A 27,582-nucleotide genomic window follows, 5' to 3' on the forward strand; every position below is an offset into this window, starting at 1 on the left:
CACAGACGAAAGACTGCAAGCCATGCTCAGTTCTCTGAGGTCATCACTGCAGGAGGATTTCAGGGATCTTAAGAGCATGATTAAAGAAGTTAAAGAGGAAATCAAATCACTGGGGGACCGTACAGACCATGTGGAGTCTAAAATGGCCGAACTTGCTCAGTCACACAATGATCTGATTGATGCTAACACAGCACTAGAGGAGGAGGTGGGAATACTGAAAAACAAGCTTGGGGATCTGGAAGATAGATCCAGAAGGAACAATCTTACAATTAGGGGCATTCCTGTGTCAGTAGCTGATAAAGAGCTGCCAGATTTCTTTCACAAGTTTCTCCAACTACTGCTCCCAGAACACACAGAAAGAGATCTCATAGTGGATAGAATTCATAGAATCCCTAAACCTAAAGGTATCAACCCCCCTCTGCCCAGGGACACGCTGGCATGACTGCATTTTTATAAAACAAAGGAAGCAGTGCTCCAGATACTGAGGGATAACCCTATCCTCCTAGATGAATTTAATGATTTAAAGGTGTTCCCGGACCTGTCTGCTGCAACTCTGGCAAAAAGAAGAGAATTTTCCCAGTTCTCCAGAATCCTGAGGGAGCATGACATACACTATAAATGGGGATTCCCGGTGAAATTGATTATCTTCAGGGATTCTAAAACACATGTATGCCAGTCCCCTCCTCAACTGAGCAAACTACTTGAGTCCTGGGGATTACCCCTTACAATGCACTCAGACTCGCGCCGGGATCAGGGGGATGCTCAGAAGAAAAAGATCAATCCTGAGTGGGAACCAGCTTGAAGGAGTCTCGCCAGCCGCAGGCGTGTGTAGCTCTCATGTGACCTGTGATGTCACTTAAGCCCTCTGTTGTTCTCGCCTATGGCGAGCAAGTACTTCCCAGCTGTCCGGTAAGGATGAAGCTGAAGTATTTTTTTTTTTTTTGTTGTTGTTGTTTTTTCCCTCCACCTGTGCACCGTCCCTAACTGGTCCTCCTTGCCTGCCTCTGCCTGCCCTATGCCTCTCAGTCGGCCTGCCTGGAAACATCGTCCTTTCTGGGATCCGCCATGAGTATTAAGTTTCTGTCTCTCAATGTGAAGGGTCTCAATTCTCCTGCAAAAAGATCCATGCTGTGGAGAGAAGTTATAGCATCCAAATGTGATATAGCATGTATTCAAGAAACTCACCTTCTTACTGATGACAATAAAAGGCTACTACATCCAAGATTTCCACATATGTTCTTTGCAAACGACTCTAAAAAAAAAAAAAAGGAGGCGTGGCTATCCTGATTAAAAACTCTGTGGCTTTCAAAATGATTGATGTAACCTATGGTGCAGACGGGAGATATATTATTCTAAAGTGCCTCCTGAATGGGCTTTTGTATACCTTGGCATCGATTTACGCTCCAAACTCATCTCAACTAACGTTTGCCCGGAAATTTTTCCAGATGTTTAGGAGCACCGCACAGGGGTCAGAGATAATCTGCGGGGACTTTAACACTCCAGTTCTTCGATCTATGGACTGCTCGGCGAGGTCCGCTAAGTCAGGAAAGGAACTGAAACAGTTGGTCGCGGAGTTTCATCTACATGACATATGGAGGTACCTTCATGCATCGGAAAGGGACTATACTTTCTTTTCCCCAAGGCATCGGTCGTACAGCAGGATCGACTTCTTCCTGACGGATAGTAAGACTGTTCACAAGTGTACGGGTGCTGAAGTGGGTCTGATAACATGGTCGGATCATGCTCCGATAACTTTGGTTGTACAGGACTCTACTAGTGGATTTATGGTGCCTCAGTGGAGACTTAATACTAGTTTACTGAATCAAAAGAATGTTCAGGAGGAGGTTGTGGCAGGCCTGTTGGAATACTTTGGGCATAATGACAATGCGGAGGTCTCTGACGAGACCTTATGGGCTGCACACAAATCAGTTATTAGATGGCAGTTTTTAAAAACTGCATCATTCTTGAAAAAGCAAAGACAAGCAGAAATTAAAGAAATTATAGCCCATATTCAACACTTAAAAACTATTAACAAGGCCTCCCCGTCGTCTACACTGTCCATGGAAATTCTTACTTGCAGGTTTCAACTGTGATCCCTCCTGTTGTATAGATATGAACATAATCTTAAAAAGAGTAAATCAACTTTTTATGCAATGGGGGATAGAGCCAGCACCTTACTAGCTAGAAGAACAAAAAAACGGGAAATTAAATCTAGAATTGAATTTTTGAAGGGCCCAGACGGATCACTTATAAGGCACCCTAATGGGATAGCAGACGTCTTTGCCAAGTATTATGCTGCCCTGTACAATTTAAGGGATGACCCGCAAACCCCTCAGCCAACACCGGAAAAAATTCAGGAGTTTTTGGACGGTCTGGAATTGCCTCGGGTCTCAGACCGGCAATTAGAATCTTTAAATCTTCCCTTCACTATACAGGAAATTTTGGACACCATTAGAGCTTCTAAACGAAACTCAGCCCCAGGCCCGGATGGGCTTCCCTATGAATATTATCAACAATTTGCCGCTATTCTAGCCCCTTTTTTACTAAAGACTTTTAATTTGTGGCAAACGACCGGGACTATTTCCTCAGAGAACCTAGAAGCAGTCATCACTACACTACCCAAACCGGGGAAAACGGCGGATACCCCTGGGAATTTCAGACCAATTTCATTGCTCAACTGTGATTTAAAAATGTACTCAAAAATGGTAGCCACCAGACTCCATAAAATAATCCCCTCCTTGGTAGCCCCGGATCAGGTGGGTTTTGTGGCGGGCAGGCAATCCAAAGATGGCACCAGGCGGATGCTGGATTTAATTGGGGTGATGGAGCAGTCGGGTGTCCCTGGTGTATTCTTGTCACTCGACGCCGAAAAGGCCTTTGATAGGGTGCACTGGGGATATCTGGAAAGAGTGCTAACGAAATTTGGTTTTGAAGGAAGAATTAAGTCATCTGTTTTGGCCTTGTACTCTCACCCAAATGCTTCAGTTCTAGCCTTGGGTTTTCGCTCATTAAAATTTTCTATAACCAATGGCACCCGCCAGGGGTGCCCGCTGTCCCCTATTGTTTTTGCTCTGGTGGTGGAACCTCTGGCGGAGGCGATTAGGGTGAACCCAAACATAACTGGTATAAGGGTAGGGGAGCATGAACATAAATTGGGTCTATATGCGGATGATGTAATAATATCATGCACTAACCTTGAATATTCCTTTCCAGCAGTGATGTCCACCCTGTCGACCTTTGCTGAAGTGTCGTATTACAAATTGAATACCACTAAGTCCTTAGTACTACCATTTAATGTACCCGCAAGGTCCATAAGGATTTTGGAGGCAGCCTTTCCTTTCCAGTGGTGCGAAGACAGTATCCCTTATCTAGGTATCCGTTTGACACCAACCCATTCCCTAATCAGATCCAATCTCGATCACCTACTCAAAAACTTGGGTCAGGATCTAGGCAGGTATGAGAAGTTGTCGCTATCTTGGATGGCGAGAATTCAATCCTTTAAGATGACGTTCCTTCCTAAACTGCTGTACATGTTTAGGTGTCTCCCTCTTAAAATTCCATATAGATATTTGATAAAACTGCAGTCGATGACCAATAAGTTTATTTGGGGTAATAAAAGAGCTAGAGTTGCTAGTAAGATTATGCATCTGCCATATGGAATGGGAGGTCTGGGTACGCCTAATGTGATGGCCTATTATAGAGCTTCTCTTATAGAATCACTCAAAGAATGGTGGAACACGGAGAGCTCCCATAGGTGGGTTCAACTTGAGAACTCTCAGACAGACCAGGGTTCGATGAGGAAACTGATGGAGGTGGAATATCTAAAACGTTCTAGGGCCACCCTGTGTCTCCCTACTATGACAGCATCGATAGCCATATGGCGCAGTGAGATGATCCCTAAGATCCAGGTCCCGCTGTCAGAAATTTCGCTCAGAGCATTAGAATCCCACATTCCACATACAAATTTGAGTAGATGGGAAGCAGCGGGTTTTGGAGTTTTGGCGGACTTTTACGATGGTGCAGAGATTAGGCCCTTCAACGATATACTTCGGGAGCACCCCTCCCTAAAGGGGTGCTTTTATCAACACCTGCAGATTCGCCATTTTCTAAGCACAAAATTCCCCCCGGGATCAAACCTGACCTTACCCACTGTTAAGGCGCTATTGTTTAAAAAACTATTGAGGCAACCGGGAATCTCTTTAACCTACAAATTCTTGAACAACCCCTCTGACAAGCAAAAGCTCCCATACATGACAAAATGGGAATCAGATTTAGACATTAACACCTCCCCCTCGGCGTGGCATACTGCGACACAGTGGGTGCAAAGATCCTCAAAATGCATTAACCATTTGGAACAGCTGAAAAAGGTGCATCTATGTTGGTACCTTACGCCGGCAAATTTGGTGCATTACATTCCCAACTACTCACCGCTCTGTTGGAAGGGCTGCCTCCAGAGGGGATCACTGGGACACTGTTGGTGGCACTGTCCGAGGGTCCAACCTTTTTGGATAGCAGTTTTCAGACTCATTAGCGAATTGACAGGTGTGCACACCAACCCCAACCCAGGGCTGGCAGTTCTGAATTTGGGCATAGACTCGTACCCGCAGAATTTTAGGGGACTGATTGTGCAAATTCTAATAGCTGCCAGACAGTGTCTGAGCCATTCGTGGAAGGCCACTGAAGCTCCCTCTGGAGCGGAGTTATATAGTAGGATCGACCAACAATGCCAATATGAATACTGCCTTGCCCACTCCCTAAAACAAAAAACTAGAATTCTTACAATATGGGAACCCTGGCTGTCATCCAGCCATGCAACACCTATTACACAACTATTCCCCAAGCAAAGAGCATCTAGTTGAGATAGAGCTGATGGAATTATAGCCCTGGCTCGGCTAACCAGGGGGCTAAAGCATTGAGACCCTGACTGAGGCAGCAGTTTATGAGAGAAATCTAGGAGGAGTTGATGGCCCCGGCTGGTGGACTGGGGTTGGTAATGCAGGCAGGCATCTAACCCTCTACCCCTACTAACCCCCCCCACTTACCCCCCAACCCTACCTTCTTCCCCTCCCCCTGTGTTCTTGTTCCCCCTTACTTGAATGAAGTCCCCATCTTTCCTCCCCTCTCCTCCCTCCCCATGTTGTTATGTGGTTAAAGTGTAAGGCAGAGGAATTGTAACTGGATTGTCTTGGAGTATACTAATGTATGGAGCCCTCATGTGCGGGCAGTTGACAAATGTTCTCTTAATTTACCATGCATGATTTTGTATCTGCCGTGTTTTCAATAAAGACTAATTGGATTAAAAAAAAAAAAGATTCAGATTCTATCTAGATCCAAACAGGGGAGAGGGGCGGGCTTATCGAATCTCTATTTATACCACCAAGCGACGGGATTGGTCAAGTTGTTTGGCATTTTCAAGCTAACACAAAACAGTGGGTAGAGCTAGAACAAGAGTTTTCTTCGGTTCCCCTTAGGAATCTCCCCTGGATCGACAAAAGGGACAAAATACAAATAGCACCATCAAAGAGCCTGGTAAAGTCAACTTTACAAATTTGGGATCGGTTGAGGGCAAAAAGACCTTATAGCACTCACCTCAATTTTCTCCAATCCTGAGTTCTCGCCGGCAAAGCTAGTGGAGTGGAGATGGCACAGAAGCTCAGACCTTAGGGTGGGTCATCTCTCAAAGGGCATTCATATACCCACACTGGATGAGCTTCAGGCAGCAGACCTCCTCCCCATTCCCCCCGTGAGATTTTCATGGCTTGAGTATGGTCAATTGAAGGGTCCTTTATTGAGGGCTGGAAAGGGGTGATGCACCCCTTTCAGGATTCTCCACCCTCCCACCTGCTCTCACTGGTATACCGATATCTCAATCAACACCTCAGCTTCTCGGATCCTGACTTCGTTCAGGAGTGGGAGAAGGAATTTGGAACCACTTTCTCAGCAGAGGACAGACAAAAAGCCTTCCTCGTCACACAAAATGTCTGTGGCAGGGTATGCACAAGAACGTAATTACAGGATTCTTGCTTGGTGGTACTTATCTTTTACTAAAATTCAAAAATTATTCCCTTCGGTCTCAGACTCATGCTGGCGCTGTGGATCTGAAAGGGTGACAATGTCCCACATCTGGTGGGAATGTGTTAAAATAAGACCTTTTTGGTATGCAGTCCTCAGAGTCTACACTAAAATTGCTGGAATTCATGTGCAGCCTTCCCCTCAAGTGGCTATCTTATCCATGTTGCCGGGCTTTATAGGAGAGCAGAAGCAGGGTCTTCTCAGATTCTGTTTGACAGCAGCTAGAGTGGTTATCCCTAGGTATTGGCGTAAACCAGATACCCCACCTATGGAGGAAAGGCTCAGGGAATTTTCACATATAGACCTCATGGAGGAACTTTCTTCTAAGGCTAATGGTACCAATGATAATTATATCAAGGTCTGGCAGTCCTAGATCCTTTTCAAAGAGACCCTGGACTTCCTGACGTTACTCGCCTGATGCTGTATCCCTATGGGCCTACAGGTGTCTTTCTTTCTCTTATTCACTTCTGCTTCACAATGCTTGTTCCCATCTGTTCTTCCACTTGTCTTTTCTTCTGCCTCCTCTCCCCTGTCTCTACGTCTCATCTTTCATTCCTACCTATGCCTCCTTTATTCCCCCCCCCCACACACTACTGGTGGGATGGGTAGGACCCGGGGGAGCCCTACATTGATACCTGGTAATTTCTGTTGGGATACGCTCTACCGCCTCTAACTCTTGAGTCATACAGTTACTTGAATATATATATTTACTTCCCTGCATAGTTGTGTGCAGATGTTTATCATAACATGTAAGTCACATGTAGCATACTGTCTTGTTGGTTGTAACCGTTTATTATCCACAATATGACCCTGCGACGTCCAGATTTCTACCCCTTTTCCCTTTGTTTTACCCTGTTGTGTTATTCGAAAAATGCAATAAATCTTGATAAATCATAAATAGGTCCAAGGCTATGGAGCTTCACAACAAGGCTCCATACGTTTTGAGCAGCAGCCACTCCCAGTCAAACTGTTCTCCCTGAGACCCGGCAAATAATCCCTTATATATACTGTAGTAGTGCAAACGTAAGAGTATCTTAGCCCTTTGAAAATCTCTTTAATATCCAGCAGGGAAGGCTCAAGTGAGTCTAATAGGTAGTACAAGGCTAATCCATTGCATCGAACAATATATATGTGAGGGTAAACTGGTCCTTTTAAGGGTCTGTTGTTCAAACATACAGCGGGCAAGGATCAATTGAGCTTAAGTACTAATATCATAGCCATACAAACATTGTTCCGTCTAGTGACAAGGTAACAATAGCGGCCTGTGTAACCAGACATCAAAAGGTTAAATATATTACTTACTAGATAAAATATGCATTTTTATCCACTCCTATCACCCCAACTTACATTTCGTGAGAAAACTTCTTTAGGAGCACTACTACATATAAGGGATTAGTTCTGCACTTTGCACTTTAATACTATACACTTTATCGCTGTGCAATTAATAACATTCAGTCTTAATACTGTTTTATATAGAGATACATGCAATAGTCGCTTAACCCTGTGCACTTTGCATTTGACACTTTATTCAATTTTTGTAATCTATAGTGATATATTTATATAATTTTTGTAACAGGCAGGGAGAAGCTGACATTGACCTGCCTGTCCGACTAGTCTACAGTGCTTCTCAGTCTCACCGGCTATTAAAGTTTTTTTTGTTTTTTTTTTTGGAATACCAGATTTCAGAGTAAGGCCTTATGCCCACATTGCTTCTTCTTTCCTTGCATTTTTTGTTGCTGAAAAAAGATACAACATAATTTTTTTGTGGTTTTTTTCCTGCTTTTTTCCAATTGACTTTAATGGAGTCAGTGAAAAATGCAAGAAAAAATGCATGTATAATGCCCATGTTGCTTTTTTGTGTGCTTTTTGACGTCTCTGAGGTTCCCTGCAATGGAGATGAGCGATCCTGATCAGCAAAGATTGGAAAAAATCGCACGATCTTTGGCTGAATCGTCATCGGACATCTAATCATTTACCGCAAAAGATCTTGACAAGGATCGGTAAATGATCAGATGGCAAAAACCATCCTCTTCCTGCCTATTTACAGCCATGTCAAGTATTGGCATGGCTGTGATTGGCCACTGTTAGTGTTAAGCGAGTACTTAATTATTCGTACTCGCTATGCTGTTAGCGAGTACTGTCCACTACTCACATATTCATTACATGTAGCGGGCGCAGTGTAAGTCAATGGGAAATACTCGATAAGTAGCGAGCAACCCGAAAGACGTACTATTCGCTACTCGCACAAAAAGTACGGTTTTCAGGTTACTCGCTACTTAGCGAGTATTTCCAGTTGACTTACATTGCGCCCGCTACTCATAACGAATATGCAAGTAGCGGACTGTACTTGCTAAAAGAATAGCGAGTACAAATAGTTAGCTACTCGCTCAAAACTAGTCACTGTATTAAAAAAAGGGAAACAAAAGGTTAAAGCAGTACATACTTAAGGCCGCTTTACACGCTACAATATATCTTACGAGGTGTCGGCAGGTTCACGTCGTAAGTGACGCACATCCGGCATCGTAAGTTACATTGTAGCATGTAACAGCTACGTGCGATTGCGATTGAATGGTAAAACGTTCATCGCATGCTAGTCGTTCATTCCTGAAGAATTGAACGTCAGGTTGTTCATCGTACCCGGGGTAGCACACATCGCAGTGTGTGACACCCCGGGAACGATGAACAGCAGCTTACCTGCGTTCCGCAGCTCCCGGCCGGCTATGCGGAAGGAGGTGGGCGGGATGTTTACATCCCGCTCATCTCCGCCCCTCCACTTCTATTGGCCGGCTGCCGCGTGACGTCGCTATGACGCTGAACATTCCTCCTACTCCAGGAAGTGGATGTTTGCCGCCCACAGCGAGGTTGTATGGACGGGTAAGTATGTGTGACAGCTTTTAATCGATTGTGTGGCTCGTGCAACAAATTGCACGAGGCGCACAAACGATTGGGGCGGGACACATCGCATACGATATCGTATGCGAAATTGCAAGGTGTAAAGCAGGCTTTAGACTCCCCGCGACTGTGGCATTACTTCTGGATCCAGCAGTTCTCTCTAATGAATATTCACTGCTTTCCCCGCCCACAGTGCATCTAATTGGCTGAAGTCAGACGCCGCCCCCAGACAGCATCTGTTTATTGGTTGAAATCACAGGCGTAGTCTGAGTCTATATTGTGGCATAAAATAAATGAATAAATAGATAAAACGATTGGCGTAGGGTAACCCCCCCCCCCCTGTATTGATGCCAGCACAGATAAAGTCCGCTGCTTCTTCCAGCCGTTGTGCTTATCTTTGCTGTGTATCAAAATAAGAGGAACCACATGCAGCTTTTTTCCCTTACGCCCATGACAGCACCACCTGAGAGGTAGGCTCCGGACACCTCAGGACAGGAAACCCAGTGAAATAAAAAGGCGGTACCACTCCTCCGCTTCAGTTTCGGTTTCCTGTCCTGATGGACGTCTCACGGTTGTCCCAGGTCCGACCCGGTGTGTAAGTCTGGTCTTACCAGAAGCTGGCATTCGGGCCTGGAAGCACCTCCTCGGGGGCTTAGCCTTCTATGGCGGTGGGGCACGAGCCTGGAGCAGGAGGTCGGCCCTGCGTTGCCCTAGGCTGTGGACCGCTCATGGACCCTGTGAGACAGGTTCCCTGCTGCTGGTTCCACTGGGGTGAAGCTGAGTGTACAGCGCGGTGGATCCGGATGTGCGCGGCGCCAGGAAGTAAGTCACTGGCACCGACACAGGATACAATATCGGTGGGATTGCGTGCTGGTGAGTATAGTTTTCCCTTACCAGGATGGAAGACAGCAGTCTCCCAGCACAGGATGTGCTTGGTCAGCAGGAGGACAAAGAGTCCTTGCACACCAGCAGCGAGGGGACCGCTCCACCGCCAGGACCAGTCTCTCTAGTCTGGCAGGCCGTCATTCTGTGGGATCTGAGAGGTCCAAGCCTGGAAGCCGTAAGTCACCTCCTAAACCGGTACTTGATCCGCCACCTTAGGGGGGGGGTGTAAGTGTTGTTCTCTTACAACCTCCTAAAATGTTCCCCCTTCTACGTTCCCTTATTTTTCCAAGAGGTATCCAAGAAGCATACCTCCAAGAGGAATCATAGAGCTTGTGGGGTATGCAAGGACCCCCTGGCCTCAGATTATAAGAAGAGCGTATCAATACCAATATATTATTATATAATATCAATAACAAGAGGGTATCAATTTCCTCTTCTATGAAAAAGAAATATCCCTTTGACGAGGAAGCTACCACGTCTTGGGGATTGATGTGGCTATCTTCAAGGCTTCCAGGTCCACTGTACCCTTTGGGGATATTGGGTCCCTGCGAGATCAGCTGGACCGAAAGGTGGACCGGTTTCTCCAGGGCACATGAGAGACAGCAGCTGGAGCCATGAGACCTGCAGTGGCAAGGACGTGCGTGGCAATATCTCTCATGGTCTGGAGCCAGCAGTTAGAAGACCAGCTTAAGGGGGATATTTCTAGGAAGGATGATATCTCCTCTATACCCTGTATTCAGGGGGCAGCGGCCTTTTTGGCAGACTCCTCTATAGACTTCCTGAGACTCTCTGCAAAATCGGCGGCCCTTTCCAATTCAGCCAGGAGGGCCATCTGGTTAAAAACCTGGAAGGGAGAAGTCCAATCCAAAGGGAGACTTTCCAGAATACCTTGCGAGGGTAGCTTCTTGTTTGGTGCACAACTGAATGACCTGCTGTCCAAGGCGGCGGATAAGAAACAGGGGTTTCTGATTGTCTAGACCCCATTGCCTCACAACCGTCGTTTTCGGAGAAACCAATTTTTCCACAAGAAGCCCCCCCAGAGACAAGGACTCCTGGAGGGACAGAAGGAAGAAGTCCTCAAGATTCCTATTCAGTCCACCCTCCTCTACCAAACCAAAAGGCCCCCAATGACACCATAATTCAGGTGGGGGGGTGTCTCTCTTTTCCTTTCTGCATGGAAGAAGATTTCCTCCAGCCAGTGGATCCTCCAGATCATCTTGGAAGGATGGAGACTGGAGATGACATTACCCCCTCGGGAGTATTTCATTGTAACATCCCTAAGACAGAAAGAAAAGAGATGGGCGTTTGAATTAGAGATCCATTCCCTCCTTCTCAAGGAAGTGATACAGGAGGTCCCCGAAGGAGAAGCGGGGCAGGGGCTCTATTCCCCACTGTTCCTAGTGAGAAAACCAGATTTGTCCTTCAGGACTATCATCAACCTGAAACAACTGAACCGTCATCTACTTCAACAATCCGGTCTACAATAAAGCTGTTATATCCCGGGTGTTTCACGGCAGTGGTAGACTTGAAGGATGCATATTATGTTCCTATCCACGCCGCTTACCAGCAATACCTAAGGTTTGCCTTCCAGAAGGACAACGCTATCCTTCATTACCAGTTCAGGGCACTCCCCTTCGGGATCTCCATGGCACCCAGAGTTTTCACGAAACTGATGGCAGAAGTGATGGCATATGTCAGAATCCACCAAATTCTGGTTATCCTTTACCTCGACGATCTCCTGATAGTGAGTCAGTCGGAGGACCTTTGCAGACATGTGGACACAGTCATTTCAGTTTTGGAGGACTTGGTAAATAGTAAATCAAAACAAATCCAGACTACAGCCCCAGCAATGCCAGTCCTATCTGCGTCTTCTGCTGGATTCTGTCACCCAAATGACTTTCCTTTCAGATGACAAAAATATCAGGATACAGAGGCTGGTTGCTGTTGTAATAAGGAATCCAGTCGTGACCCTCAGACAAGCCATGTCGCTGGTGGGATCCCTCACCTCCTCTATCCCCGCAGTTCTTAGGGTGCAGGTGCATACAAGATCTCTTCAGGCGGAGGTCCTGGCAGCGGCAGTCAGGCGGCTGTTTGGACCACACAATCTATCTAAGCCCAGAGACACTGCGTTCCTTTTCGTCGTGGCAGGACTTAACTCACCTATCCGCTGGGGTGCTATGGAGTCCTCACATCACATATACCATCACGACCGATGCAAGCCATCTAGGCTGGGGGCTCATATGAAAGATCGCTACTTACAGGGTCGATGGGACTCCCATCTGATGTGTCGGTCCTCAAATTTCCAAGAGTTGACGGTGGTGAAGTTGGCACTCGAAGGCTTCCTCCCTTATCTAGCAGGTCGGCATGTTCAGATCCTTTCCGACAACAGAGTGACGGTAGCCTACCTCAATAATCAAGGGGGAACCAGATCCAGATCGCTCCTCTCCCTCTTTCTCTCTCTCTCTCTCTCTCTCTCAACAGACATCTTTCAGATGGTAGAACCCCATCTTCTTTCCCGGAGTTCCCTTCATATTCGGGGACGGGACAACGAGGAGGCCCACTTTCTCAACAGACATCATGTGGACCAAGGAAAATTGGCTCTGAGCCCTCTGGTGTTCAGTTTAATCTCAAAACTCTGGGGGACTCCGGTTGTGGATCTATTTGCAACCAGGGCCAAAAGGCAGGTGCAGAACTTTAGCTCTCTCAATCCCAGAGACTTGGCAGTAGATGCAATGCGGATCTCCTGGTCTCAGGGTCTCCTGTATGCCGCCTTCTTCCAGCAGTCCTTCAGAAGATCCGGAAAGACAGATCCCATGTCATCCTCATTGCTCCCTTTTGGCCAAAGCGGGCCTAGTTCTTCTGGCTCCTGAAATTGGTGATCTCAGAACCCTGGATACTTCCAGACGACGCAGACCTCCTAGTCCAGGGGCCAGTGCGTCCTCCCAGAGGTCCAGCCTTGCACTTGACAGCGTGTCATTTGAGCTGCAGCTTCTCTTAGCACAGGGATTTTCTGGTAACCTGGTGGAGACTCTCCTGAAGAGTAGAAAACCAATCACCACCGGTATTTATGGGAGGGTCTGGAGAAAATTCTTACAGGTTTCTGGAGTTCAGGTCGGGGGTCCTCCTCCCTTCCCCGCTATCCTAGAGTTCCTTCAGAAGGGGTTGGAATTGGGCCTGTCCACTAGTACGTTGAAAGTACAGTTTCAGCCCTGGGGGCACTATATAACTGCAACCTGTCAGAGAAGAGCTAGATTAATAGGTTAATTCGATCCATGCTAGAGCTGCTCCTGTTGCCTCTCCTCGTGTACCTCCATGGGATTTGAATCTGGTCCTGGATGCCTTGGTAGATGCCCCATTTGAGCCCCTTTCGGAGGTTTCCCTCAAAAACCTGTCAAAGGTTGCACTGCTTATTGCGTTAACATCGGCTAGAAGGGTGGGTGATTTACAGGCACTCTCTATCGCCCAACAATACTCACAGATTCTGGTAGATAGGGTGATACTATGCACCGACCCCTCCTACCTTCCAAAAGTAGTCAAGCCTTTCCATAAGTCCCAGGAAATCTTACCATCCTTCTGTGACCCTCCTTCCAATGACAAGGAAGCCCGACTCCACACATTAGATATGAGAAGGGCCCTTCTTATCTACTTAGAGAGGACCTGGGAGTGGCAGAAATCGCAGAACCTGTTTGTTGCCTTCCAGGGGATGTCCAAGGGTTGTAAGGTTTCTAAGAGCGCATTAGCTAGATGGATATGAGATGCTATATCTCTGGCCTACTCCTCTAAGAGGGTCCCAGCCCCCTTGCAGATTAAATGCCATTCTAATAGGTCAGTTTCCACCTCCTGGGCAGAAAAGGCTGGGGTTTCAATTGAGCAAATATGTAGGGCCGCCACTTGGTCCTCTTCTACCTTTTTCCGTCACTATAGACTTGACTTGTCTTCCACAGATGACCTCTCTTTTGGTAGACGGGTTTTACCGGCAGTGGTCACTCCCTAAGGTGATTGGTGTATAGAATCTCTCAGGTGGTGCTGTGATGGGCATAAGGGAAAAATCTTAATTTCTTACCGGTAATGGGATTTTCAGGAGCCCATGACAGCACCCTTTATTTCCCCCCTATTCACTGGTTATGGGCACCCTTCGGGGAGTGTCAGTTAATGGTGTTTTTGATGGTGGTATGATTAACCTTTTTCGTTTGTTTGGTGGTCCTCTCTGGCTCTGTAAACCTACTGAATTGGAGGAGAGGTACTACCTTTTCATTTCAGTGGGTTTCCTGTCCTGAGGTGGGTGGAACCTCTCTCTCAGGTGGTGCTGTCATGGGCTCCTGAAAATCCCATTACTGGTAAGTAATTAAGATTTTATTTGTAAATGCTTAAATAAATAATTAAAGTGTGCGGTCCCCCCCAATTTTAATACCCAGCCATGATAAATTCCGACAGCTGAGGGCTGGCATTCTCAGCCAGGGGAGTTCCATGGTTATTGGGACCCTCCCAGGCTAAGAATAGCAACCTGCAGCTGGCCGGGATTGTTGCATCCATTAGATGTGAAAAGCCCGGAACTTTACCCAGCTCTTACAGATTGCCCTGGTGCGGTGGCAATCGAGGTAATGAGTGGTTAATAACAAATCAACTATTAGTCCAAACATTCATTATGAGGAAACACTCAGCTTAATGACTCAACCACAAATGATTACAATTTAACAAATGGGGAAAAAAAGTGAAAAAATGCTGAAAAAATTCTGAAATTTTTTCTTTATGAATTTAAAACAGATTTTTTATTAAATATTAACGAAAACAAATAATCATAATAGGTAAAACACACCTCAGAGGGACAAAAGCTATGTCTACAGTGACAAAACGCTCAACCAATCTATTGAGGCCAAAATGCCACAGTATTGAGACAATGAATAAGGATACAAACTTGAATGTCAATAAATAACAATAAATAGTAAGTTAAATTAATATCCTTAAAATATATCTACAAATAATTGCACTTCAAAAGTAAAGTGCCAAGTGCCTATAGAGATCCCTTTTATCAAAGGGGACTCGGTGCAGCAGCATAACAGGATGTATATTAGAATTGCACTGATTAATAATTGTTAGACACAGCAGATATGCATATTGTGTTGGCACTACAGTGTCAAGGTTCAACTACAATGAGCATGGGCAAAAGATATATGTGTATATCGCCACTCACAATATACTCTGTTATAAAGATCCTCACAATTAGTGGCTGACACAGCTCCAAGTCAGATTGCAGCACACCAATGCATCCAACAAAATCTACATAGACATTTCTCTAATAAGGACTTCGGCTTCGCCTGGGTTAATAACTGCTGTTAACAAAATAGAATGTATTAACAAAAATTTAATCTGCACACAAAAACCACAAAACTAATAGATAGAAATGTAATTATTAAAAGGCAAAAACTAAACTAATAGAAGCATTTCACAACATATATTTCAAGACCACAGATATTCCACACAGATTTAACATCCTATGACCTCACACATACTGAGAATGTCCTTTGTTGCCTATATTAACCAATCAGAGCTCAGATTAATTAACTGTAGCAAAATAGAAACTAAGCTGTGATTGGTTGCTATTGGCAGCCTGATAAATCTCCAGGCAACAGAAAGCCCTCCCCCCTGACAGTATATATTAGCTCACACATACACATATAGACAGGTCATGTGACTGACAGCTGCCGTATTTCTATGTGGTACATTTGTTGTTCTTGTAGTTTGGCTGCTTATTAATCAGATTTTTATTTTTGAAGGATAATCCCAGACTTGTGTGTGTTTTAGGGCGATTATGTGGCGAGGTTGGTGTATGTGTGGTGAGATGTTTGCTGAGGCTGGTATGTGTTCAAGCATGTGGTAGTGTGTGGCGCATTTTGTATGTGTGTTCATATCCCCGAGTGTGGTGAGTATCCCATGTGGGGGCCCCACCTTAGCAACTGTACGGTATATATTCTTTGGCGCCATCGCTCTCATTCTTTCATTCCCCGTTGTTCACATCTGGCAGCTGTCAATTTGCCCCCCAACAATTTTCGTTTCACTTTTTCCCCATTATGTAGATAGGGGCAAAATTGATTGGAACGCGCGGGATTAAACTTTTGCCTCACAACATAGCACCCGGTGCTGCCCGGGATTGTAACTGTCTCCCTGTTTCTCTCCCATTCTCTATCTGTCTCCCCCTCTGTATATATCTCTGTCTCTCTCTCTCTCTCTATCTCTTTGTCTGTCTGTCTCTTTCCCAGTCTGTCTATCTATCTCTTTCCCAGTCTGTCTATCTATCTCTTTCCCAGTCTGTCTATCTATCTATCTCTTTCCCAGTCTGTCTATCTATCTCTTTCCCAGTCTGTCTATCTATCTATCTCTGTCACTTTCCCTGTCTGTCACTTTCCCTGTCTGTCACTTTCCCTGTCTTTACCTGTCAGTCTCTTTCCCTGTCGATCTGTATCTTTGTCTGTGTCTATCTCTTTGTGTCTGTCTCTTACCTTGTCTATGTCTGTTTCTTACCCTGTCTGTGTCTGCCTCTTTCCCGGTCTGTGTCTGTCTCTTTCCCTGGCTGCATTGTGACACACCAACATTCCATATAAGGGCGTGGCTGCGCATTCTTCTGAAGTTCTGGCTGCACTGTGGCTCCGAGCTCCATTCTCTTTAATGGAGGCAGGTTTTTTGGCGAATAACTGTAAAGAGCGGGGTTAAAATTTCCCCTCAAAACATAGCCTATGACGCTCTCGGGGTCCAGAAGTGTGAGTGTGCAAAATGTTGTGGCTGTAGCTGCGACGGTGCCGATGCCAATCCCGGACATACACACACACACACATACACACACATACACACACACACATTCAGCTTTATATATTAGATATATATCTATATATATATGTTGTTGTGTGTAGTTGCCAAGTGTTTGTGTAGGGCGCTGTAAATGTTCTGGGTGTTGTCTGGGTGTATAATTGGCGGAGGAGTCCTGTGGGAAGAGGAGGATAATAGGAGGAGGAGTCCTGGGGAAGAGGAGGATAATAGGTGGAGTAGTCCTGGGGTGAAGGTGTCTATTAGGTGGAGTTGTCCTGGGGGGAGGTGTATAGGTGCCCAATGTGTGTGGGGGGCGTGGCCGAGCGGGCAGAGTGTGGGGCGGCGTGGCTGAGCGGGCAGTGGGGGGGGCGAGGCCGAGCGGGCAGTGTGTGTGAAGGTCGTGGCCAAGCGGGCAGTGTGTGGGGGGGGTGTGGCCGAGCGGGCAGAGTGTGTGCGGGGCGTGTCAGAGCGGGCAGTGTGTGTGTGGGGCGTGTCAGAGCGGGCAGAGTGTGTAGGGGGCGTGTCAGATTGGGCAGAATGTGTGGGGGGCGTGTTGGAGCGGGCAGTGTGTGTGGGGGGGCGTGTCAGAGCGGGCAGAGTGTGTGGGGGGCGTGGCCGAGCGGGCAGAGTGTGTGGGGGCGTGGCCGAGCGGGCAGAGTGTGGGGGACGTGGCCGAGCGGGCAGAGTGTGTGGGGGCGTGGCCGAGCAGGCAGAGTGTGTGGGCGCGTGGCCAAGCGGGCAACTATGCTAAGCGGTTTCCATAGTTACCCGATGTGTATCATGGTTACCAGCGTACGCCGGCTCCGGGACACGTGTGTCGGGAGCCGGGGTAAGCTAGTAACCATGGTACACATCAGGTAACTATTCAAAGCAACAGTGCTGGTTCACTTTTTGTTTGTTGGTCTGCTGTGCAGCACGCATCGGCGTGTTTGACAGTGGGAGACCAACGATCTGAATGTACAGGGAGCCGGCATATGCTGGTAACCATGGTACACAATCTGGTAATTAGGCAAAGTGGTTTCCATGGTTACCCGATGTGTACCATGGTTACCAGTGTACGCCGGCAACCCCATCAACGCCGAGGGTATGTCTCGGCTGGGTTGCCGGTGTGGGCTCCCGGGGGTGCAGCACTCACCTGGAAGTCAGGACTCCGTGTGGGTTCAGGGAATGCGTGCAGGGGGCGGGGCCAGACCAAGCGTCCAATGTGTGAGGGGGCGGGGCCTGGCCAAGCGGCCAATGTGTGTAGGGGCGGGGCCTGGCCGAGCCCAGCAGCCAATGCGACGGTTGTCACTGTAATGACGTCCTTTTGGTGACAGACAGACAGAATAAGGAAATTATATTTATATAGATTCATTGTCTGGATGCTGTGGCATTTTGGCCTCAATTGATTGCTTGAGCGTTTGTTCACTGTAGGCATAGCTTTTGTCCCTCTGAGGTGTGTTTTCCCTGTTATTATTATGAATATATTATTTTCTTTCAGATTTAATAAAAAAAAATTAAAAAAATGTTTTCACTTTTTTTTCCCCATTTGTCTAATTGTAATGGGTTGTGGTTGAGTGGTTAATAACAGACCACAGCTGTCACTAAGCTCTAAATTTGTGATGTCAAGCGTCTGACACCCCCATCACTAATCTGAAAGTGAAAGTAAATAAACATAAACACCAGAAAAATACTTTATTTGAAATAAAAGAAAAACCCTCTTTCACCACTTTATTAACTCCAAAAACACCCCTGAAGGTCCGACATAATCCACATGAGGTCCAACGATTTCAGCTCTGCTACATCTTAGCTAACACCGAGCGGCCATAGAACAACATAGAACACCACGCTGTAACTTCAGGTAGAGACCAAGCTGCAACGGTCAGCAGTGACGTCACTCAGGTATTTTGTGGCCATAGCTGGAGGTTCCCATGGTCCTCCACCTGTGACCGCAGGTAACTTGACCTTAGGGGACCTCAATGAACTCTCACTGAGTCCACAAACCTGCATCCCCTGGAAATTACAGTGTGTAGTCATGGATCATGGAACACAACCGAACGCTGTAACAGCAGGCAGAGAGTGAGCTGCGATCATCGGTGACGTCACTCATGTTAGTGATGGTCACACCTGGACTTTCATCTTTGACCGCAGGTGACCTGAGTGTCGTCACAAGGTGAAGTGAATCAATGCTGGTGAATCACCCACCGGGGTGTTTCCTGCAGATCCACCGACATGAATTTGATTCACCTTGTGACGTCACCAGGGTTCCCTGCCCCTACACCTCGCGGTCTTTACCCCAGGACCTTGCTGGAAGAAACGCCGGTGATGTACATGCCCTTGTCTGTGAGGTGATTCTTAGTTCAGTAACCCTGGGTCGTCATGGTAAAAAAAGCACAAAAAAATTTGAAATCAAGCATGTGAAAAAACATGAAAAAAATGCGAATCCGCATGAAAAAAAGATTTCAAGCAGCTTTTTTCCTGCAAAGACATTTTTTGTGCTACAAAAATAAGCACCGTGGGAACATAGCCTTAAATATAACTGCTGCCTGAGATAATGCAGCTAGTTCCTGATACATGATGCCCCATCTGCAGCCAACATATTAGCTGTCAGGTTTTCTTTAAACATTTTGCAGAATCAGAATGGCTGAAAGTATAAGTGCATCTCAATAAATTAGAATATTATCAAAAAGTTAATTTATTTCAATAATTCAATAGAAAAAGGGAAACTAGTCCGCTCAGGCATGCAGTTTGAATTTTTGAAGGTCATCGTGGATAAAGATGGGCGGTATATATGTCTTTACTGTAAGCTGGGAACAAGGGCCGTAGTAATTATATTACTATATATACCTCCATCGTATTGCAGCAAATTGATTTATAGTCTGATAAGTATACTTGCAGATTTTCCAGGGGGTTTCCTTTATGATAATGGGAGATTTTAACAACATTCCGAATTCGCATTGGGACAAGGGGAGACGTGAGTTACGAAAAGTGGGGGCAACTATACACCGTTCGGTAATTTGCTTAAATAAACGGCGCTGATTGACCTGTGGAGGACTTGGCACCCGGAAGTATACCAATATTCTTGTTACTCTGCTACATTTTCATCCCTCGTGTATAGATCTGGCCTTTGGCAATGAAGCAATGCAAGGTTTGGTAGTGGGCACTAATTACTTCCCCAGAACAGTGTCAAACCATTTGCCCCTATGTGTAGAAATAGACCTGGGGGAACAACGAAACCAGGGTAGGCCCTTATAGAAATTGTATCCCTTTTGTTTGCAACGAGTAGAAGAAGGGGGTGGCGTTAGTGACAGTCTTAGGGAATACCTTAGGTTTAATGAAGGATCGGCGTCTATTGGAATGGTTTGGGAGGCTATGAAGGCGTACTTGAGGGGATTGTATATTTAGGGTAAAGTCGGAGGCAAACAAACAGGACCAACTTGCTTTTCAGGAATAGGGGGAGGTGGAAGATGCTTTAATATTAAACCCCACGCCGCCTGTAGTGTCAGACCATGCAGTCCTTTGAGAACGGAGAGCGGGCGGGTCATCCGTTTATCAGTGATCGCTGCGGCACAGGGAATCGACATACATCGCACGGCTACATCTAGTAGATGGGGCAGCGGTCACAGGTGAGGGAGGTAGATGAATTCCTGAGCAGAGCCCAGGTGCCGGTCCTCTCAAGGGAATCTAGAGAGCTGCTTGATGAGCCATTTGACTTGGAGGAGTTGGAGCTGGCTCTAAGTGACATGGCGAAAGATGAGCTTCCGACTGAAGTATATAAGCAACATAGGGAGGTTTTGCTGCCGCTGCTGCTTAAGGTATACAATTCATGTCTGGAGAGGGGAGAGTTGCTGCCGTCCATGCAGGAGGCGATAATAGGGGTACTCCCTAAAGAAGGCAAAGACCCCGGTTTGCCAGCCTCGTATAGACAGATTTCCCTACTAATGGTAGACTTAAATCTCCTGGCTAAGATGCTTGCAAATAGGCTCACTAAAGTCATTACATCCTTAATACACCCGGATCCAGCAGGGTTTATGCCCAACAAACCCACGCAACTAACCTCAGGAGACTATACCTAAATATGCAGATACTGGCGGAGAATAAGGGGCGGCGGGTGATTCTTTCCTTAGATGCGGCCAAAGCCTTTGATAGCGTAGAGTTGGGGGTATTTATGGGCTGTGATGCGGTCAAAGGGGTTCGGGGAAGTGTATATTAGGTGGGTGCAGTTGCTGTATTCGGCTCCTAAGGCAAGAATTAGGGCGAATGGTAGCATGTCAGACACATTCTCCCTCTATCGGGGCACAAGACAGGGGTGCCACTGTCCCCCCTGTTGCTTGCTATTGCCATTGAACCATTGGCAGCGGTAATTTAGCGGGATCTGGATATAGTGGGTTACCGATATGGGAGCGTGGAGAAGGTGGCTTATATGCGGATGACCTACTGTTGTTTTTGGAAGATGTGGGGGACTCTTTGGAAGCAGTGATGAGGTTCATATCTAATTTTGGGAAGATATCAGGACTTACTTAAATTGGGACAAATCGGTTTTCATGCCACTAGAGGAAACATACTCAAATACGGTGGAAACTTGCGCCCCGGTGCAGGTGGTGTCAGAGTTTAAATATCTAGAAATTATGATATCCAATAAATTGGCGGAGTATGAACGTCTTAATCTCGCCCCCTCTTTTACTTAAGTTCAAGCAAAAATTTCTGGCCTGGTCCAAACTGTACCTTAGGGTGGTGAGGAGAGTCCATTTATTTTAAATGATACTTATCCCCCAACTGCTATATGTGCTTCATGACGCCCCAGTGTGGCTACCACAGAACAGGTTCTATAAAATAAACTGTATTTTCCAAGGCTTAATCTGAGAAAAGTGCCCACGGATGAGTTTAGAATATTTACAAAGGACAATAGGGGACTGGCTTTACTCATACCTTGGTGTTCTTACTTAGCTGCCCAGAGTCAACATATGGTGGGGTGGGGTATGGTGGGATTGCAGACCTTGGCGGAGAAAATTCTACAATATGTGATCGGAAAAGGTCCTCTGCTGGCTAGTCTGGAGGCGGGAAAGTTCCGTCCACACGCTGCTTCATATCCTACTATACAGCTCATAGATAAAGTATGTGGTAAGATCAAACAGGTGAGACAGATAACGAAATTCACTAGATAGACCCTCATATGGGATAACCCCAACATGCCGGAATTTTAATCCCTTAAGGAATTCGGGTAATGGAGGAGAATTGGTATCTGGTACCTCTCCCAAGTGGTGGAAGGAAACATATTCAAGACCTTTGAAGGACTGCTTAAAGACTTCCGACTGGGACATAGTATCTATATATATATATATTTGTCTTATTCTGTCTGTCTGTCTGTCTGTCTGTCTTGCTCCAAAATTGTGTCCTTACGGTGACACAAAGCTGATTGGCCGCTGGGCTCGCCATGGCCCTGCCCCCCCGCACGGATTGGCCGCTCGCCTCAGCTCCGCCCCCCCACGGATTGGTCGCTCGCCTCGGCCTGGCCCCGCCCTCCGCATAGATTGGCCACTCGCCCTGGCCCTCCGCACGCATCGCCAGACATAACCTTGCGCTGCTGGGATCGTGACGGAGCCGGTGAACGCTGGTAACCATTATACACATCGGGTAACTAAGGTCCCTTAGTTAACCGATGTGTATCATAGTTACCAGTGTACACCGGCTCCGTCACGATCCCAGCAGCGCCAGACATAACCTTGCGATGCTGGGATCTTGACGGAGCCGGTGAACGCTGGTAACCATTATACACATCGGGTAACTAAGGTCCCTTAGTTACCCGATGTGTATCATAGTTACCAGTGTACACCGGCTCCGTCAGGATCCCAGCAGCGCCAGACATAACCTTGCGATGCTTGGATCTTGACGGAGCCGGTGAACGCTGGTAACCATTATACACATCGGGTAACTAAGGTCCCTTAGTTACCCGATGTGTATCATAGTTACCAGCGTACACCGGCTCCCGGTACACATGTGCAGGGAGCTGGCATTATACTCCTCTCCCCCCAGGACTACTCCTCCTATTATAGTCCTCCTATTATACTCCTCTCTGAGTATATTAGGAGAACTATTATAGCATGGGAGATGGAGCACGATGGGGTGCGCAGCATGGGGGATGTAGCACGATGGGGGGTGCGCAGCATGGAGGATGGAGCACGATGGGGAGTGCGCAGCATGGGGGATGGAGCACGATAGGGAGTGCGCAGCATGGGGGATGGAGCACGATGGGGGGTGCGCAGCATCGGGGATGGAGCACGATGGGGAATGCGCAGCATAGGGGATGGAGCACGATGGGGGGTGGGCAGCATGGGGGATGGAGCACGATGGGGGGTGGGCAGCATGGGGGATGGGGCACGATGGGGGGTGCGCAGCATGGGGGATGGAGCACGATGGGAGGTGCACAGTATTGGGGATAGAGCACGATGGGGTGCGCAGCATGGGGGATGGAGCATGATGGGGGGTGCGCAGCATGGAGGATGGAGCCCGATGGGGAGTGCGCAGCATGGGGGATGAAGCACGATAGGTAGTGCGCAGCATGGGGGATGGAGCACGATGGGGGGTGCGCAGCATCGGGGATGGAGCACGATTGGGAATGTGCAGCATAGGGGATGGAGCACGATGGGGGGTGGGCAGCATGGGGGATGGAGCACGATGGGGGGTGCGCAGCATGGGGGATGGGGCACGATGGGGGGTGCGCAGCATGGGGGATGGAGCACGATGGGAGGTGCACACCTCCCCCCAACACACACACACAACACACCACACACACACTGGGAACCACAAACACCGCCATACACAGACACCCACACACACAGACAACGCCGCACACACACAACACCCAACACACAAACACCGCGGCATACATAAATATACGCACATACCGCACAACACACACATTACACAAAACATACCTCCCCCCAAAACACACCACACCCACACAAACCGCGCAACACATACACACACAACGCTAAAGACACACAGCGCTCCACAAACAACGCAACACACATACAACACCGCTCTCACCCCCCGCCACACCCAGACAACACCCAGAACATGTACAGCGCCCTACACAAACACTTGGTAACTACACACAACAACATCTATATATATATATAACAAAAATCATACATGAACTACACAATACGTAAATTCTAGAATACCCGATGTGTAGAATCGGGCCACCTTCTAGTGTTTTATAAATACCTGCAGCTATGCCACGCATTTGAGTCGCAGAACAGAATAACACCAATTCTCATACAAGCAGATAGTGTAATCAATACACTAGGGACGCAGAGAAGAACGACAGGATGTATATCGATGGTTTATGGGGGACTTCTGTCCATGTCTGTTGGGAGGCAGCAAATTGGGTGGAAGATTTGGGAGAAATTGGGGAGGAGAAATGGGAGTCTATTTTGCAATATGTCATCAAAATATCTCTGAGCAAAGCGAAACGGCTATTGCAAATATATGTTATGTACAGAGTCTATAAAACCCCTGTGTGGATGCAGAAAGTGGGAGTAAGAACGGATTCCAAATGTCCAAAATGTACTGTGGAAGAAGCAGGGATCATACACATGTTGTGGGAATGCCCGTGTTTACAAGGGTTCTGGATCATATTGTTAAATTTAATTCAGTAAGTGTGAAAGTGGAACTAACCAGACACCTGCTAGTGTGTGTGCTGAGCTATGTGGATGAAGTGTGAGCGGAAGAACATGAAAAACTGGCAGTGGCACGATTGTTGTATGGTGCAAGGAAGCTTATTGCCTCATATTGGTTATCTGAAGAGGTACTGACACGTAAGGCATTCGTTCAAAAAGTGAACTTTATTATTCTTATGGAGAAAAATATTTATATTAAAAGGGGCAGGAAAATTCAATATGAAAAGATCTGGAGCAAGTGGCTGGACTTTTCAGGATTAGCGTCATTTGATTTACTGAAAAATAGGATATTTGGAATATAAGTAAGAGAGGAAAGAGCTCAAAGGTTGAGAAATAAGAAAGGCGGCTTATTATGTGAATAGAGAGGGAGGTGTAGAAAGTGGGTGGGTGAGACTGTCGACCGGAAGAGGGTGGAGGGAAGGGGATTTATGTGCGGACTACCCTCACAATCTGTTGTTTTATGTTTATGAAATTTTTAAAATGCAATGAAAATCTATCTGATTTAAAAAAAAAACAAAAAAAAACAAGCACACCATTGTTTTTATTGTGAAATTCTCAATATGTTTGATGTGTTAATGACACTCTTCCCATTGGAAAAAATAAAGTTGGATCCAAAATGGCCAACTTCAAAATGGCCTCCATGGTCACCACCCATCTTGAAAAGTTTCCCCCCTCCCATACACTAATGAGCCACAAACAGGAAGTTGATATCACCAACCATTCCCATTTTATTTAGGTGTATCCATAGAAATGGTCCACCGTGTGTTTCCCTGTTTGTATTGAATTACTGAAATTAACGATTTGATGAAATGCTAATTTCTTAAGATGCATTTGTATCATATAGGAAAAATAGTTAGTTTTAAGTAAATGTTATGACTGTGTATCTATTTTTTTTTTCATCCATTTGTTTATACATTTAAAATGGAGCAATTTAAATGTCTTTCAGGAGAACTTATGTTGGGGCCATGCCAGGAAAAATCATCCAGTGCCTAAAGAAGACCAAAACTGAGAATCCTCTAATTCTGATTGATGAGGTTTGTGATTCCCCTTGACTTGCTTAATGTTAGAGCATTCAAGGCTATACTATCTTTAAGATGTTTACAATGCTGTCTTTTGTCAGTTGTGCATTTGTTAGTGTCTACAGTCATTACTGCCTTTTTACAGCCTGTGCCTATTTTAATACAAATAATCTTACCTTTTATATGTGTTCACCCAATGAGCAGAGTGACCCGTTCTATATGTAGTGCTCTTCGGCCCACTGTGGAGCAGCCAACAGAAGTTTCTTTCTGCCCTGCTAGCTGTTCCTGTAGGTTGCTGTGCAATGTATCGAGTCACGACAGACCTAGCTTGGTCTGTGAATGAGTACTGTTTCCGCCATCGGATAACTTAGTAGGAACCTTTACATTGATACAGAAAAGAGACTATTCTCCTGTTATAAACTCTGACTTAATCCACTCTCACTTCCAAACAGGGTATTTTATAAGCTTTGTTGGTTTTCCCTATCCTTTAACCCCTTTCTTAGGTTCTCGAATCCCTTATTAAAGTGTAATGATGTAAAATACCTCATTATATAAAGAAGATTCAATTATACTGTACAGTCATGGCCAAAAGTTTTGACAATGCTACAAATATTATTTTTTACAAAGTCTACTGCTTAAGTTTTTCTAATGGCAATTTGCATATACTCCAGAATGTCATAAAGAGTGATCAGCTTAACAGCAATTACTTGCAAAGTCAATATTGGCTAAGAAAATGAACTTTAACCCCCAAAACACATTTCAACATCATTGCATTCCTGCCTTAAAAGGAGCAGCTAACATTGTTTTAGTGATTGTTCCATTAACACAGGTGTGTGTGTTGATGAGGACAGGGCTGGCGATAAATCAGTCATGATTAAGTAAGAATGACACCACTGGACACTTTAAAAGGAGGCTGGTGCTTGGTATCATTGTTTCTCTTCAGTTAACCATGGTTATCTCTAAAGAAACACGTGCAGCCATCATTGCTCTGCACAAAAATGGCCTAACAGGAAAGAGTATCGCAGCTACAGAGATTGCACCTCAGTCAACAATCTATCGCATCATCAAGAACTTCAAGGAGAGAGCTTCCATTGTTGCCAAAAATCTCCAGGGCGCCCAAGAAGGACCAGCAAATGCCAGGACCATATCTTAAAACTGTTTCAGCTACAGGATCGGACTACCAGCAGTGCCGAGCTAGCTCAGCAATGGCAGCAGGCTGGTGTGAGTGCTTCTGCACGCACTGTGAGGCGGAGACTCTTTGAGCAAAGCCTGGTTTCAAGGAGGGCAGCAAAGAAGCCACTTCTCTCCAGAAAAAAACATCAGGGACCGACTGATATTCTGCAAAAGGTACAGGGAGTGGACTGCTGAGGACTGGGGTAAAGTCATTTTCTCAGATGAATCCCCTTTTCGATTGTTTGGGACATCTGGAAAACAGCTTATTAGGAGAAGAAGAGGTGAGCGCTATCACCAGTCTTGTCTCATGCCAACTGTTAAGCATCCTGAAACGATTCATGTGTGGGGTTGCTTCTCAGTCAAGGGAATCGGCTCACTCACAGTCTTGCCTAAAAACACAGCCATGAATAAAGAATGGTACCAGAATGTCCTCCAAGAGCAACTTCTCCCAACTGTCCAAGAGCAGTTTGGCGCCCAACAATGCCTTTTCCAGCATGATGGAGCACCTTGCCATAAAGCAAAGATGATCACTAAATGGCTCATGGAACAAAACATAGAGATTTTGGGTCCATGGCCTGGAAACTCCCCAGATCTTAATCCCATTGAGAACTTGTGGGCAATCATCAAGAGACGGGTGGACAAACAAAAACCAACAAATTCTGGCAAAATGCAAGCATTGCTTATGCAAGAATGGACAGCTATCAGTCAGGATTTGGTCCAGAAGTTGATTGAGAGCATGCCAGGGAGAATTGCAGAGGTCCTGAAGAAGAAGGGTCAACACTGCAAATATTAACTTGCTGCATTAACTCATTCTAACTGTCAACATAACCTTTTGGTACTCCTAATATGATTGCAATTATATTTCTGTATGTGATGTAAACATCAGACAAACACAATTAAAAACCAGAGGGCAACAGATCATGTGAAAATATAATTTTGGTGTCATTCTCAAAACTTTTGGCCATGACTGTATTGCCATATCCATTATTCTGTCTCTGAGTAATTGTGCAGAAGGCCAACTAGGAGTATCTAGCCACGGACCCTAGATTTTTTTCATATTTGTGCATAGCTTTCCTTTT

At 46.1% G+C, this 27,582-nt stretch overlaps 1 protein-coding gene across 2 annotated transcripts in view; it reads left to right on the plus strand.

Annotated features, from left to right (window-relative positions):
* Positions 1-27,582, plus strand: part of LONP1 (lon peptidase 1, mitochondrial) — an 829,185-nt gene that overhangs the window by 428,672 nt on the left and 372,931 nt on the right. For both annotated transcript variants that reach the window (XM_075352644.1, XM_075352645.1), the window contains exon 11: positions 25,258-25,345. In XM_075352644.1, coding sequence (XP_075208759.1) covers positions 25,258-25,345 — 88 coding nt within the window. The remainder of the gene's footprint in view (positions 1-25,257; positions 25,346-27,582) is intronic.

This window comes from Anomaloglossus baeobatrachus, chromosome 1 (assembly GCF_048569485.1).
Source record: "Anomaloglossus baeobatrachus isolate aAnoBae1 chromosome 1, aAnoBae1.hap1, whole genome shotgun sequence".
In the NCBI taxonomy this organism is placed as follows: Eukaryota; Metazoa; Chordata; class Amphibia; order Anura; family Aromobatidae; genus Anomaloglossus; species Anomaloglossus baeobatrachus.